Source organism: Chiloscyllium punctatum, chromosome 34, assembly GCF_047496795.1.
Source record: "Chiloscyllium punctatum isolate Juve2018m chromosome 34, sChiPun1.3, whole genome shotgun sequence".
NCBI lineage: Eukaryota > Metazoa > Chordata > Chondrichthyes > Orectolobiformes > Hemiscylliidae > Chiloscyllium > Chiloscyllium punctatum.
The window spans coordinates 56,426,159-56,442,069 of NC_092772.1; the positions used below are offsets into that span (position 1 = coordinate 56,426,159).

Here is a 15,911-nt window from a genome sequence, read left to right on the forward strand (position 1 = left end):
TCTTGGGGCTATGTCCTCTTGTCCTAGTTTCGCCTGCCTGTGGAAACATCCTCCCTGCTTCTATCTTATCCATCCCCTTGGTAATTTTATTAAGATTCCCTCCCATTCTTCTGAACTCCAGTGGATATAAACCCAGTCTACTCAGCCTCTCCTCATAAACCAACCGTCTCAACTCCACATTCAACCTCCTCTAGCGTGAGTACATCCTTTCTCAAGTAAGGAAACCAAAACTGCACACAGAGCTCCAGGTGTGACCTCACCAGCACCCTGTACAGTTGCAACATAACCTCCCTGCTTTTAAACTCAATCCCTCTAACAAAGGACAAAATTCCATTTGCTTTCCTAATTTGTTCTACCTTAGACCAACCCTTTGTGAGTCATGTACAGGTCCCTCTGCACAGCAGCACGCTGCAAGTGTTTACCATTCAAGTAATAATCCGACCAAAATGAATGACTTCACATTTATTAACATTGTATTCCATCTGCCAGACCTTTGCCCAGCTCAACGTTAAAAAAAAAGTTACTCCTAGTAGTTTAAAGTCAATACTTCACTCTAAATGACAAGAGAAATGTGGCAGACAGTGTACTCAGGAAAGGTCATCTTACAGTCTCATTAGCAATAGGAATTCACTCCCTCCTGAACAACAGGCAGATTGCCCAGTGAAGGTCCAGCAGTTCGTGCTTACCATGGGGATGTAGACAAGCTACCCCAGAGACAGGACAATCAAATGGACAATGGTAACCCCATAAACTGGGGGTTAAAGAAGTTTCATTTGCTTTCATATAACACTCTTTAGGTGGGTTCTGCTGAAGCTACAGCCAAATACCAAGAGACTGGATAGTTAATAAAGGTAACTGTTAATAGGATAACTGTGAATTCGATTAATTCAATTTGTTCTTTGTAACGTTAAGACATGCAATGTATATAACTATGAACAACATGGAAAATTGTACAAGTACCAGAGATTTATTTACATGAATAAAGTATATTTTGAAATAAAAAAAACAGGCAGATTGAGTTCACAGGAACCCCCGGTTATCACCCGCTGCCTCTTGTTGGATTAACGGAAATTATTATTCCCTGTTCCCACTACATTCTTCAATGGACTTCTGCTCCACTCCCTCCGTGTCGGCCGCTATAAATTAATAGCGGCTTCGAAAATAACATTAACAATTGACTAGATTCCTTCTCATTCAAAAAAAAGTAAACTCAAACTCACAGTATGAGGGAAGGACGCGTCGGTGATAACAGATTCTGATTAATCCTCGCCAAAACATTCGATAACAGCCCCTTATTCATCACCTCACTGCGATAAATACAGGCTTAAACACATCAGGGCGACCAGATAATGAACGCAATTAGAAACGGATTTCTTCCAGGCATGAGATCTCAGTAATATTTTACATTAAACCCAGTGTGAATGTCCCAACTCCCCCACCCCATTTCATTTTCTATCTCCAGTTGAAATTTGCGCCATGACCTCTCTCCTGTAGAGAAAACTGATTATCAATGCCTGTTGCGATTACTCAAAACACAAGTCATTAATTACAGTAGAAAGCTATCAGACTGAGCGAAAATACTCCCCAGGAAGCAGTCTGATCAGTTTAACGCCTCCAGATAAATATACAATCTGCAATATTCCGCTCCATTCCAGAGTGTAGCTGGAAGAGCACAAGAGAATCGGCCATAAACCTTTCATCAGGAATGCTTCCCCCGATATTCCGCGGGAGGTAAGCATTTAAACAAATTGCATTAACCAGATTAGTGTCACTTCACCGAACAAAAAAAAATACACAAACAGAAACATCGATTAATTTTAAAGTCTTTTCAGTATTTTTTTCAACTGAAAACTGGTTCATTTTTCCTTGTATTTGACAGGGTGGACAGAGCTCTTTGTGACAAAAGCTGATCTCAATGAATTCCGTACTTTTCTCCTGGAGATAAGTAATCGGCAATGTGCTCAAACCACAGGGAGAAACGACTGGCCCATACTCAATGGTCTAAACTTACATGAAACTGTCAAGAGTCAGGTCTGGACTCGGACTGAGAGCTCAGCCCGTCAAAGCTTCCCAAACAGAACCAAATCCCCACCCAAATCCGAACCTTTACCCCTCTGATTCCCCCTCATCTCGATTTCACTAGTTCATACAAGTTCAAACACTCAACACTTAACCAAACAAAAACACTACGGTTGTGAAAAGGTGCCTCTAACCATACAGACGCCATTTCTGCTCGGGGACATAGAACATAGAACAATACAGCGCAGAACAGGCCCTTCGGCCCTCGATGTTGTGCCGACCTGTGAACTATTCTCAGCTCGTCCCCCTACACTAACCCAAAATCATCCATGTGCCTATCTCAGGATTGTTTAAATCTCCCTCATGTGGCTGAGTTGACTACATTAGCAGGTAGGGCATTCCATGCCCTTACCACTCTCTACGTAAAGAAATATGTTCGCAAGAAATCCAGAAGAAAGTGACATTTAAGAAATGGACATAATATCAGTGTTTAAAAAAAATCACAACACCAGGTTAGACTCCAACCGGTTTATTTGGAAGCACTAGCTTTCAGAGGGCCCGCTCCTTCATCAGGTGGTTGTGGAGGTTAAGGTCATTCTCACAGAATTTATAGCAAAAGGATCCGGAATGGAGCATGACCTTAGCCTCCACAACCACCCGATGAAGGAGCAGCGCTCCGAAAGCTCGTGTGCTTCCAATTGAACCCGTTGGACTATAACCCGGTGTTGTGTGATTTATAACTTTGTCCACCCCAGTCCAACACCGGCTCCGCCACACCGTACATAATATCGGCACCTCCAAACACCTTCCGAACAGCTTCAGGAGAAGGAACATATTAGGACTCGAAACGTTCGTTCTGTTTCTCTCGCCACAAGACACCGCCAGATCTACTACCGAGTTTCTCCAGCTGGGCTTGTACAATTCCGTCCACACTTGCCACACCCGTGTGACTAACATTAAATCCGCCGACCTTTGTTGAAAAGCAGTTTTACACCCAACACCTTCAAAATATTGAACGGGGATGTGATAAATCCTTGGGCAGGATAGAGGTGGGAATATTTGAATTATTCCCGCCAGCCCAAAGCAATGCCGTAAAACGTGACCATTTTTTACAATTTAACTTTGTTAGATGATCACTTCCCATCGAATATTATTGCCAAATTCAATCGTTCGTTCATTGAATCTCTTTTTCGGATTGAAGAGTTGATTTTGATTGTGCAATGTGGGAAAACCCGGAGTAGGAAATCCCCGAATTGGAGAATTCAGTTTGAACACAAATTCTGGACAACTTTGGAACCTGATTCCCACTCCCAGCTGAGAGGGGAAATAAAGTGAAAGTCTACAGACAGTCAGCACTCAAACTCAGTGGTTGCTGTGGTTCTGAGCTTTCTACGCTGAAGCTCACACATTGAGGAAATCGGTCAATTCTCATGCTCAATCGGTTTTTAAAAAGCTGCACAAAAGAAACTTTAAATGTTTGAAGTTAAAAAATCACAACACCAAGTTATAGTCCAACAGGTTTAATTGGAAGCACACTAGGTGATAGTGCAGGGCTCCACTACCAGTCGATGAAGGAGCGACTCTCCGAAAGCTAGTGTGCTTCCAATTAAACCTGTTGGACTATAACCTGGTGTTGTGGGATTTTTAACTTTGTACACCCTAGTCCAGCACCGGTATCTCCAAATCTTAAATGTTTGAGAACGTACAGCAGATTAAACTTAACCAATGACAAAGTTTTATCAAAACTATCGATATAAACAATTTCCGAATAATGGAACTCTTATTCGGTTAAAAATCACTAGGTTTTAGTCCAACACGTTAATTCTGATATAAGCAGTTAGTTTCTCATGACTGCGACAATTTATCTTTCAATTTAAATCAGCTCATTTCCTTTTCTGTACTTTATGTAATCAGATAGACAAGTTCCCGCTGTCTTATACACACAGGTTCAGATCTAAACAGGAACAGAATCACTCGGTCTCTCAGCCTCCCATTTCGCTCGGAATTCATTCCCAGCCAGTTCCCGGTGTGGTCAATGCAGTCAGACCTGGACCTGATGTCTGGATAAACTCCATTTAAAACACCCTGTTCCTACCACATTCTCCAAAGTGGGCTCTTTCAACAATTCGGAGTTTAAAATCAGATCGATCAAAAAAAAAAACAATTTTAACAATTCTTACAAACACCATCAGGGTCTAAAGGTAATGGTCTAAAGGGCTCCCCATCCTATTAAATTTCAGGTCCTTTAAAATGTAGGGACACTAATAAATAGAGGTTTGAACTTATCAGCTTGACCAGAATAACGAGTACAGATTAACAAACCTCATTCCCTATGGAGTAAATGAGGACTGCAGATGTTGGAGATCAGAGCTGAAAATGTGTTGCTGGAAAAGTGCAGCAGGTCAGGCAGCATCCAAGGAGCAGGAGAATCAGGAGAATCCTGAAGGGCTGATGCCCGAAACGTCGATTCTCCTGCTCCTTGGATGCTGCCTGACCTGCTGCACTTTTCCAGGAACACATTTTCAGCTCTGATTCCCTATGGACATAATGTTTTCAGTTAGTTTTATCTACCACCTCCATTTTCTACCTACAGTTGAAATCAGCGCCATTAACTTTACACTCTGCTACTTACTCTGATCTGTCTGTATCGCTCTCAAGATAAAGCTTTTCACTGTGCCTAGGTACACCTAATAATAAATTCAATTCAATCAAAAACTCAGGTAACGCAGGGCCCACCGGGTACCAGTGCCTTGGACTATTCTAAAATCAAATAATAAATTACCTGAGAAAGCTAACAGATTGGTGGTAAACCGTCCAAGGAAACCAGCTGATCTGTTGACTATAACTCGCGGTTAAATACACACTGCAATTCTTCGAATTTCCGTTTTAAATGCGTAGTTGAACAAAACGAAGGTACATTGCGTCACTTCACAAAGCAGTAAATGATCATTAGTTTTCGTTGCATTTAAATGAAAATGCTTGTTAGAAAGAGCGTTTCGGTGCTTACTTTCTCATCCGAACGAACGATTGAATTTAACAGCAATATTCGATAGGAAACGATCATTGAACAAGGAAGGGTTACATTGTAAAAAATGTTCACGTTTTATTTCAGAATTCTATTCACACGGGCATTGCTTTGGGTTGGTAGGAATAATTGAAATATTCCCACCTTTATCCTGCCCAGGGATTTATCGCATCTCTTCCATTACAAGTTTCAGACACCCTGATGTAAGAACTGTTCCAGATTGTTAAAGTTATTTTTAAAATTGGTCTGATTTTAAACTCGGAACCCACTTTGGTGGGAAGACATTACAACAGGTTCAGATCTCACTGCGTTGACCACATCCTGTGGACGGTGGAGTTTAAAATAAACAAATTATTGTTACATTAAACCCTTTGGTCGAGCGGGATGGAGCACTACCACTGGCGGGACCGGCTAGTACCGGAACCACCCGAACCGCATCTGATTCCACCAACTTTGTTGCGACGGATAAAGTCTGGTCCTTGGACTAATGGAACCGATTTCCCCCACTCACAGCCACTACATTTCCTCAGCCCTCAGATATTCAGCACTCACCCAGAGCATTTTAGGAGAAACGGAATCTGTATGTTAACTCGACCGCTGCCTTCCAGATACTGAATTCAGCAGGAAGCGAAGTCAGCTCCTCGGAAATGATCTCAGCTTTTACCTTCTGGATGGGAACGGAGGGGGGGGGGGGGGGGGGGGGGAGGAGCCTTCGCCTGTCAACATATTCTCAAGATCAGAGTGGTGCTGGAAAAGCACAGCGGGTCAGGCAGCATCCGAGGAGCAGGAGAATCGACGTTTCGGGCATCAGGAACTGTATAGATTCTCCTGCTCCTCGGATGCTGACTGACCTGCTGTGCTTTTCCAGCACCACTCTGATCTAGACTGATGGCCAGCATCTGCAGTACCCACTTTTGCCTCGTCGATATAAACTGCCGTTCACCCTAAAGATTAATGTACATTTTCCACTTACAGGAAACAGTGAGCCGGCATCGCTTATCAGTCTGCATTCCCAGTTTAAAACCAAAGAGTTTCTTTCTGCACTTGGTGTAAAAATTGAGATCTAATGAACAGAGGGACAGTGCAAACCCTCATTAACAGACTGAGTGGCAAATGACCCTTTCTGCTTAGACCATTATAAAGCGTTAAACACTCCCTCCGGCCTGTTTCAGCATTCTCAGATATTATGGCTGATCTGTGATCTAATGCCATCTCCATTGGTCTATATCCGTTCATAACTTTGTTAACAAAACTTTCTGTCTCAGATTTTAAATTAACTGGTCCAGCATCCACTGTCCTTTGTGGAAGATAGTTTCTAACATCCACCTCCCTTTGTGTGTCAAAGTGTTTCCTAACATCTCTGCTGAACAAGCTTTTCCTCGTTCTCAGACTGTGTCCAAAAATTCTTGAATCCCCAACTGGTGGAAACACTATCCACCCCGACCTTTCCTGTTATTGTCTTGAAGGGTCCTACAGTGCAAGGATGTGTAGGTCAGGGTGGATTAGCCATGCTATATTCACCATAGTGCCCAGGGATGTGTAGGTTAGAGTGGATTAGCCATGCTAAATTCACCATAGTGCCCAGGGATGTGTAGGTTAGGATGGATTGGCCATGCTAAATTGTCCCATAGTGTCCAGGGATGTGCAGGTTAGGGTGGATTGGCCATGCTAAATTCACCATAGTGCCCAGGGATGTGTAGGTTAGGATGGATTGGCCATGCTAAATTGTCCCATAGTGCCCAGGGATGTGTAGGTTAGGGTGGATTGGCCATGCTAAATTGTCCCATAGTGCCAAGGGATGTGTAGGTTAGGGTGGATTGGCCATGCTAAATTGTCCCATAGTGCCCAGGGATGTGCAGGTTAGGGTGGATTGGCCATGCTAAATTGTCCCATAGTGTCCAGGGATGTGCAGGTTAGGGTGGATTGGCCATGCTAAATTGTCCCATAGTGCCCAGGGATGTGTAGGTTAGGGTGGATTGGCCATGCTAAATTGTCCCATAGTGTCCAGGGATGTGCAGGTCAGGGTGGATCAGTCATGCTAAATTCACCATAGTGCCCAGGGATGTGTAGGTGAGAGGTGGATTAGCCGTGGCAAGTGAAGGGTTATAGGAATACAGATGGGTCTGAGTGGAATCCTCTCCAAGAGGTTGGTGTGAACTTGATTGGGCTGAATCAGCTGCTTCCCCACTGTAAGGATTTGATGGTGTTCAAAGTGCACACATTGTCTTATAAATAATAATAAGGAGATGCCGGTGTTAGGCTGGGGTGGACAAAGTCAAAAATTACAACACCAGGTTATAGTCCAACAGGTTTAATTGAAACACTATCTTTCGGAGCGCTGCACCTTCATCAGATGGTTGTGAAGTTAATATTTCAAATAGGGCTTCCAAATAAACCTGTTGGACTAGAACTTGGTGTTGTGAGATTTTTAACTTTATAAGTAATATTTGAATTTGATATTATTTTCAATGACTATTGAAAAATTGCAGTTTGATTAAAGTGCATAAATATTAGGTATAAAAAATATTTTTATGGGGTTGAATTTTAAAAATTCAACAATAACATTTGACAGAATATTGCTTCCTCAATGGTACAGTCTTGAGAAAGGAAAAAGACTTGCATTTATACTGCATTTACAACCACAGAATGTGAGGAGCTGCATTTTGGAAAGGCAAATCAGGGCAGGACTTATACACTGAATGGTAGATGATAAGAGTGGTGTTGGAAAAGCACAGCAGTTCAGGCAGCATCTGAGGAGCAGGAAAATTGACATTTCAGACAAAAGCCCTTCATCAGGAACCATGATAATCCAGAATCTGGTTTCCAGCATCTGCAGTCATTGTTTTTACCTACTTAATGGTAAAGTCCGAGGGAGTGTTGCTAAACAAAGACCTGGGAGTGCAGGTTCATAGCTCCTTGAAAGTGGAGTCGCAGGTAGATAGGATAGTGAAGGTGGCATTTGGTATGCTTTCCTCTATTGGTCAGAGTATTGAGTACAGGAGTTGGGAGGTCATGTTGCTGCTGTACAGGACATTGGTTAGGCCACTGTTGGAATGTTGCGTCCAATTCTGGTCTCCTTTGTATTGGAAAAATGTTGTGAAACTTGAAAAGGTTCAGAAAAGATTTACAAGGATGTTGCTAGGGTTGGAGGATTTGAGCTATAGGAAGAGGTTGAATAGGCTCGGGCTGTTTTCCCTGGAGTGTTGGAGGCTGAGGGGTGACCTTAGAGGTTTATAAAATCATGAGGGGTATGGACAGGATAAATAGACAAGGTCTTTTCCCTGAGGTGGGTGAGTCTAGAACTAGAGGGCATATGTTTAGGGTGAGAGGGGAAAGATATAAAAGGGACCTAAGGGGCAACCTTTTCACACAGAGGGTGGTACGTGTATGGAATGAGCTGCCAGAGGAAGTGGTGGAGGCTGGTACAATTACAGCATTTAAAAGGTACTTGGATGGTTATATGAATAGGAAGGGTTTGGAGGGATATGAGCCAAGTGCTGGCAAATGGAACTAGATTAGGTTAGGATATCTGGTCAGTGTGGATGAGTTGAACCAAAGGGTCTGTTTCCATGCTGTACATCTCTATGACTCTATATCACCTCTTATTAACCTTACAAATTCTAGGTATAATTTTATGTGCAATCTCTCTTTATAACTTTACCCTTGAAGTCTGGCTATTATTCAGGTCCACACCCCCCACCAACCCAACCTCCACTCCTGGCACCTTCCCCTGCAACCGCAAGAAATGCAAAACTTGCGCCCACACCTCCCCCCTTACCTCCCTCCAAGGCCCCAAGGGACACGTCCATATCTGCCACAAATTCACCTGCACCTCCATACACCATCTATTGCATCCGCTGCACCCAATGTGGCCTCCTCTATATTGGGGAGACAGGCTGCCTACTTGCGGAACATTTCAGAGAACACCTCTGGGATACCTGCACCAACCAACCCAACCACCCCGTGGCTCAACACTTCAACTCCCCCTCCCACTTCACCAAGGACATGCAGGTCCTTGGACTCCTCCATCGCTAGACCATGGCAACATGACGGTTGGAGGAAGAGCGCCTCATCTTCCGCCTAGGAACCCTCCAACCACAAGGGATGAACTCAGATTTCTCCAGTTTCCTCATTTCCTCTCCCCCCACCTTGTCTCAGTCAAATCCCTCGAACTAAGCACCATCTTCCTAACCTACAATCTTCTTCCTGACCTCTCTGCCCCCACCCCACTCCGGCCTATCACCCTCACCTTGACCTCCTTCCACCTATCGCATTCCCAACGCCCCTCCCCCAAGTCCTTCCTCCCTACCTTTTATCTTAGCCTGCTGGACACACTTTCCTCATTCCTGAAGAAGGGCTGATGCCCGAAACGTCGATTCTCCTGCTCCTTGGATGCTGCCTGACCTGCTGCACTTTTCCATCAACACATTTTCAGCTCTGATCTCCAGCATCTGCAGTCCTCGCTTTCTCCTCTATTATTCTTGCAAACCTGAGTACTCTGGTCCCAAGCATTGTAAATGTCAATTAACTGCGCACTATCCCCCGGAGATGTGTAGTCGGGGTTGGAATGATTCAGAGGCTGTTGGCACCAACCCAATCTGTACACTGGGCTTGAAACTTTCATTCAACTAACTATAATGGGTCAACCCCACTGCCAGAATGACAGCAGCCGTCAAACCTTCCAAAACCAAACTAAATCCACATTAAAATTATTCCTGTGACTATCCCTTTATTTTATTACCACGTTCCATTTTTAAAAATAAGTTACGCATGTTAGTCATTTGCTTAAAATACCCCCATTGTTGAAACCCTCTAACGCTACCAATATATCTGCTCTGAGGGATGTTCATGAAGAAACACCTAAGTAGTGACAGGTTTAAATGGAAATCCAGTTGGACTGTGAACTGATGAGCTCAATAACCTACCAACACCTGCTTATTTTCCAAATTTCCAAAGCAAAGTTTCATTCAATGAAATTTGTTGCAATTGAAATATTTTGATGAACAGAATTAAAAATAAACATTTGTAAATGAGTACACAGACAGTGCATTCCACGTGTGAAGCTAAAAACTGTACCAATGTTGAGTCAGTTCTAATTATAAAGTGGGGTTGACAGAATCTTACATGTATTTACGCTCCCACAGTGTCTCTGAATTGCATCCACACACACACACAAGTTTATGGGGTGAATTTGTATTTACAGAATTATTTTGCTCAAACCCTGCATAAATCCATGGAAGATTCTGTCAACCCCACTTTAGAAATAGAACTGACTCAACATTGGTTAAGTCTTTACCTTCACACATGGAATGTATTGTCTGAGCTGAAATTACACATATTGTTAGATAAATTGATGCCACCTTGAGAATTTAAATTAGAAGAAGTCCTGAAATTTGCATACTGAAGAAGCCAAACCACCATATCCCATTCTAAAAGATGAAAGACTTAATCCAAATTTGTTTAAGAACTAATACCTGATGTTGTGGGTTTTTTAAAAATTAATGTAGATTAATATATCATTGCAACTCCATGGCACTGTCACGCCTTTGCTATAGATTCTGTGTTGCATGGTCATGTTCCATAACCATGATGATGAAGAGGCAGCAGCTGGAAAGCTAATGCTTCCAAATAACCCTGTTACGTCTATAACCTGGTGTGTGATTTTTAATCTTGTCCACCCCAATCCAACACCGATAGCTCCAATTCAAAATATTGGATTGGGATTTGATAAATCCTTGCACAGGATATAAATGGGAATAACCTGACAATTCCTGCCAGTCTAAAACAATGTTCAGCTGAATGGAATTCTGAAATAAAATTGAACATTTTACTGTTTAGTTGTCCATTGTTCACTTCCCACCGAAAATTAGTTAAATTCAACCATTCACTCATTAAATCTCACTTTTCGGAACAGAACGGTTAATATTGACTCTGGAATATGGAGAGCATAAAAGAGTAAAATTGCTTAATTGGAGAATTCAAATTTTCACATAAATTATTGTGTATCTTGCTTCCCACTCTCAACTGAATAAAGTAAAAAATGTACAGATCACAATCAGAATCCACTTGTGAAAATCTCAGCTTTCTACACTGAAGTAGACCCATTCAGGTAAAATCTCAACCTGTCAATTCTCACAATCAGTCCGGACAAAAACAGAATCAGAACGGACAGCAGATTAGTCCTGACCAATGATCAGGTCTTGGCAAAAACCTTGCCGTGCTCATACAAACAGATTCCAATTAAGGGAAATATTTATAGATAAAGCACAGGGGATCCCGGGGAGAGGGTCTCTCACCGAATTCTTCAGATACATCCAGCTCAGTGATCGTTTCCAAACACCACTCCAATTAATCTTTCAGTTTAAATCAGCCCATCTCCTTCTTTGTACGTTATATAATCAAAAAGATCATTCTTGGCGTCTTCCGAATACAGGTTCAGATCTAAACGGTAACATAATCACTCGGGTCGGACAATCTCACAGCCTCACATTCCGCTCGGAATTCATTCCCGCCCAGTCCACGGAGTGTGGTCAATGCAGCGAGACCTGAACCTGTTATGCTGAGCCGCCTGGGTAAACTCCATTTAAATATCCCCTTCCCACTACATTCGCTAACGTGAGTTCTTTCAACACCTCACCGACTTCGAGTTTAAATTCAGACCGACCCAAAGAACTGACTTTAACAAAGCGGAATTTTTTTTTAACACACTCCGTTAGGGCACGATTCAGTGAAACTTGTAATGGTGTACAGATGTAAAGGGCTCGGTATAAGTGAGCACTGCAGATGCTAGGGATCAGAATCTAGATTAGAGTGATGCTGGAAAAGCACAGCAGGTCAGGCAGCATCCGAGGGGCAGGAAAATCAACGTTTCGGGCAAAAGCCCTGCATCAGGAATGAAGGGCTCCCCATCTTATTAAATTTCAGGCATTTAAAATATAGGGGACACTGTACAAATACAGGCTTAAACACATCAGATTGTCCAAATAGTGAGTATTTGACAGTTATAATCTCTGTTTCGGATTGACATAGATTTTTCAGTTAAAGCTATATTTTGTAAAGTTAAAAATCACACCACATCAGGCTATAGTCCAACAGGTTTATTTGGAAACACTAGCTTTCGGAGCGACGCTCCTTCATCAGCTGGTTGTTTGATATTTTACATTCTATAAATATATTCGCTTTGTAAAGCACAATTCCCCAATCCTCCACCTCCATTTTCTATCTACAGATGAAACAGTTTTACATTTCCTGTTACCAAAAATAAATCAAGAGAACCCAGCGCCACCCGCCTTTTTACTCCTGCCTTGGACTCTTCCAAAAATCAAAGAACCAGTTACAGGAGAAATCCAACAGTCCCAGGAAACACCCCGATCTGTTTCACTGGCCGATAAATACACACTCCGCAATCATTTGTGTCGGTAAAAACACTGACTGCAGATGCTGGAAACCAGATTCTGGATTAGTGGTGCTGGAAGAGCACAGCAGTTCAGGCAGCATCCGAGGAGCAGCGAAATCATTTGGTATTCCGTTCAAAGTGCGCAGATAAATAAATTACTTAGCGTCACTTCTTAAAACATGAAACAGAAATATCGACTACAAATTTAAATAAGATTCCTTTTTAGCTTGAAGTTTTTCGTTTAGATAAATAAAGGACTTCGTTGCAAGGAAATTTTGGGTGTTTACTTTCTCCGTACCTCACAGAATCCCGAGAGTGTTTAAAATAACCCGATTATTGTTAAATTAAACCCGCTGTTCAAACGGGACCACGCAGTCGCTGACAGAACAGGCCAAGTCTGAATCCAGCCGAACGCGGCGTTTACTGAAACAGACAAAACCCGGTCTGAAGGTGAAAAGAACCGATCCCCTCCCACCCCATTTCTGACTCCCCTCAAACAGTAAATATTCATCACTGACCCAGAACATGTTTGGAGTCACCAGTCTTAGAGCAAAGATTAGAGTGGTGCTGAAAAAGCACAGCAGGTCAGGCAGCATCTGAGAAGCAGGAAAGTCGATGTTTCGCGCAAGAGCCCTTCATCAGGAATGAGACAGGGAGCCTCTGGGTTGGAGAGATAAATGGGAGGAGGGTGGGGCTGGGGAGAAGGCAGCAAAGAGTGCAGTAGGTGGATGGAGGTGGGGTAAAGGTGATAGGTCAGAGAGGAGGGTGGAATGGATAAGTGGGAAGGAAGATTGGCAGGTCTGACAGGTCATGAGGGTGGTGCTGAGCTGGTCAGTACATGTTGAAGAGCTTCGGGGCAAAGGAGATGACCTGGGGGTTGCAGTGAGTGAGAGAGAGAGAGAGACTCACTGAGATTCTTGTAGAGAGAGGAAGAGAATGTCTTCAAGGTACAAAGTTAAAAATCACACAACACCAGGTTCTAGTCCAACAGGTTTAATTGGAAGCACAGTAGATTTCAGAGTGACGCTCCTTCATCAGGTGATAGTGGAGGGCTCTGAGGGTGTTGTCATTTGAACCTGGATCCCTGGTGCTGTGAGGCAACAGTGCTAACCACTGAGCCACCGTACCATCCTATACAACCTCTCCCTATAGCTTAAACCTTCCAACCTTGGCAACATCCTTGTGAATCTTTTCTGAACTCTTTCAAGTTTCACAGCATACCAGAATTGCACACAGTATTTCCAACAGTGGCCTAACCAATGTCCTGAACAGCCGCACCATGACCTCCCAACTCCTATACTATATGCACTGACCAATAAAGGCAAGCAGACCAAACACTTTCTTCACTGTCCTATCTACCTGTGACTCTACTTTCAAGGAGCTATGAACTCCAAGGTCTCTTGGTTCAGCAACTCTCCCGAGGACCTTACCATTAAGTGTACAAGTCTTGCCGTGATTTGCCTTTCCAAAACGCAGTACCTCACATCTGTCCAAATTAAACTCCATCTGCCACTCAGCCCATTGACTCATCTGATCAAAATGCCATTGTACTCTAAGGTACTCATTGTACTCACTGTCCACTACACCTCCAATTTTGGTATCATCTACAAACTTACTAACCACACCTCGTATGTTCATATCCAAATCATTTGCATAAATGACAAAAAACAGTGGACCCAGGACCAATCTTTGTGGCACTCCACTGGTCACAGGCCTCCAGTCACAGAAATCCTCCGCCACCACCCTCTGTTTTCTATCCGTGAACCAGTGCTTTATCCAACTGGCTAGTTCTCCCTTTATTCCATATAATCTAACATTGCTAACCAGTCTTCCATCAGGAACATTGTTCAAAGCCTTACTGAAGTCCATATAGTTCATGTTCACTGCTCTGCCCTTATCAGTCCTCAAAAACTCAATCAAGTTCATGAGGCATGATTTCCCTTGGACAATTTATGTTGACTGCCCTTAATCTGTCCACTTTCAAATATCTATCTATTCCAAACCCATTTTGCAACACTTGCCCTACATACAATGACACTTCAGATTTTTTTATAATTAGTTCTTAAGCCTTGAAGGTGTCTACCTCAACCACTCTTTAAGGCAGGGAGTTCCAGATAACCATCAACTGAACGAACACCATCTACAAGTTTGCAGATGACACCACTGTGGACGGATATCAAATAATGATGAGTCAGAATACAAACAGGAGATAGAGGGCTTGATGATGTGATGCAATAATAACGAGCCCTATCTCAATATCGGCAAAACCCCTAAGTAACTGAACATTGACTTCAGAAAGAAAGGATGAGAACACACCCGCATCTACATAAACGGAGTGGAGGTTGAGAGTCAACTTTTTTTCACTCATGAGATGAGGGTGTTGGTGGCTGGGCAGCATTTGCTGCCCATCCCTAATTGCCCAGAGTAGGTTAACAGTCAACCACATTGCTGTGTGTCTGGAGTCACATGTAGGCCAGACCAGGTAAGGATGGCAGTTTCTTTCCCTAAAGGACATTAGTGAACCAGATGGGTTTTCCCAACAATCAACAAAGGATTCATGATCATCATTAGACTCTTAGTTCCAGATTTTACTGAGTTCAAATTCCACCATCTGCTGTGGTGGATTCAAACCTTGGTCCCCAGAACATTACCCGGGTCTCTGCATTAACAGTCTAGTGATGATACCACTAGGCCATTGCCTCCCCCTTAGTCCCTCAGAGTGACAATAACTAACAATCTGTCCTGGACCTTCCATATAGATGTGACGGTCAAGAAGGCACAACAATGCTTCTTTCTTAGCAGCCTCGGGAAATCTGGCCTGTCCATAAGGACCCTCACTGACTTCTACAGATGCCCCATTGAGAGTGTACTGACTGTCCGGCTCCATCACAGCCTGGTGTGGCAACTGCTCTGAACAAGACTGTATGAAACTTCAGAAGGTTGTGTGCAGAGTCCAGTCCATCACGGAAACTAACCTTCCACCCATGGACTCCATTTATACCTCTTGTTGCCACAGAAAGGCTGCCCATATCATCAAAGACCCATCCCACCCCTGTAATGTTCTCCTTTCTCATCAGGCAGAAGATACAGAAGCTTGAACACGCGCACCAGCAGGTTGAAGGACAGTTTCTTCCCAGCTGTTATCAGACTGACAAATGGACTCTCGAACTTCACGTAATACTGATCTTTGTTAAGGTTGATCCTGCCTCGCACACCTCCTGTGAGGTGTAAGCTGCATGCCTTTTTCTGTCCAAGTTTTCTTCTCTCTCACCCTATGATTTCCATCTTCTTGCTCACTATGATCTGCCTGTACAGCTCGTAATCAAAACTTCTCACTGTAGTGAGGTACACATGACTATAAATCAAATCAAATCAAATCAAATCCTCTACATGAAAAAAAATCCTCAAATACCCTCCTGCCCCTCACTTTAAAACTGGTTATTAACACTCGCACCTCCCCACGAAGGGGAA

General features: G+C 43.1%; 1 protein-coding gene across 6 annotated transcripts in view; it reads right to left on the minus strand.

The window, feature by feature from the left end:
- Window positions 1-15,911, minus strand: part of LOC140458875 (uncharacterized) — a 117,550-nt gene that overhangs the window by 17,037 nt on the left and 84,602 nt on the right. Inside the window, exon 1 of one of the 6 annotated variants that reach the window (XM_072553600.1) lies at window positions 5,597-5,677. The exons of the other annotated variants lie outside the window; for them this stretch is intronic. Coding sequence (XP_072409701.1) covers window positions 5,597-5,605 — 9 coding nt within the window. The 5' untranslated portion in view covers window positions 5,606-5,677. Of the gene's footprint in view, window positions 1-5,596; window positions 5,678-15,911 lie in introns of those variants that run through there. 6 annotated transcript variants of the gene reach the window in all.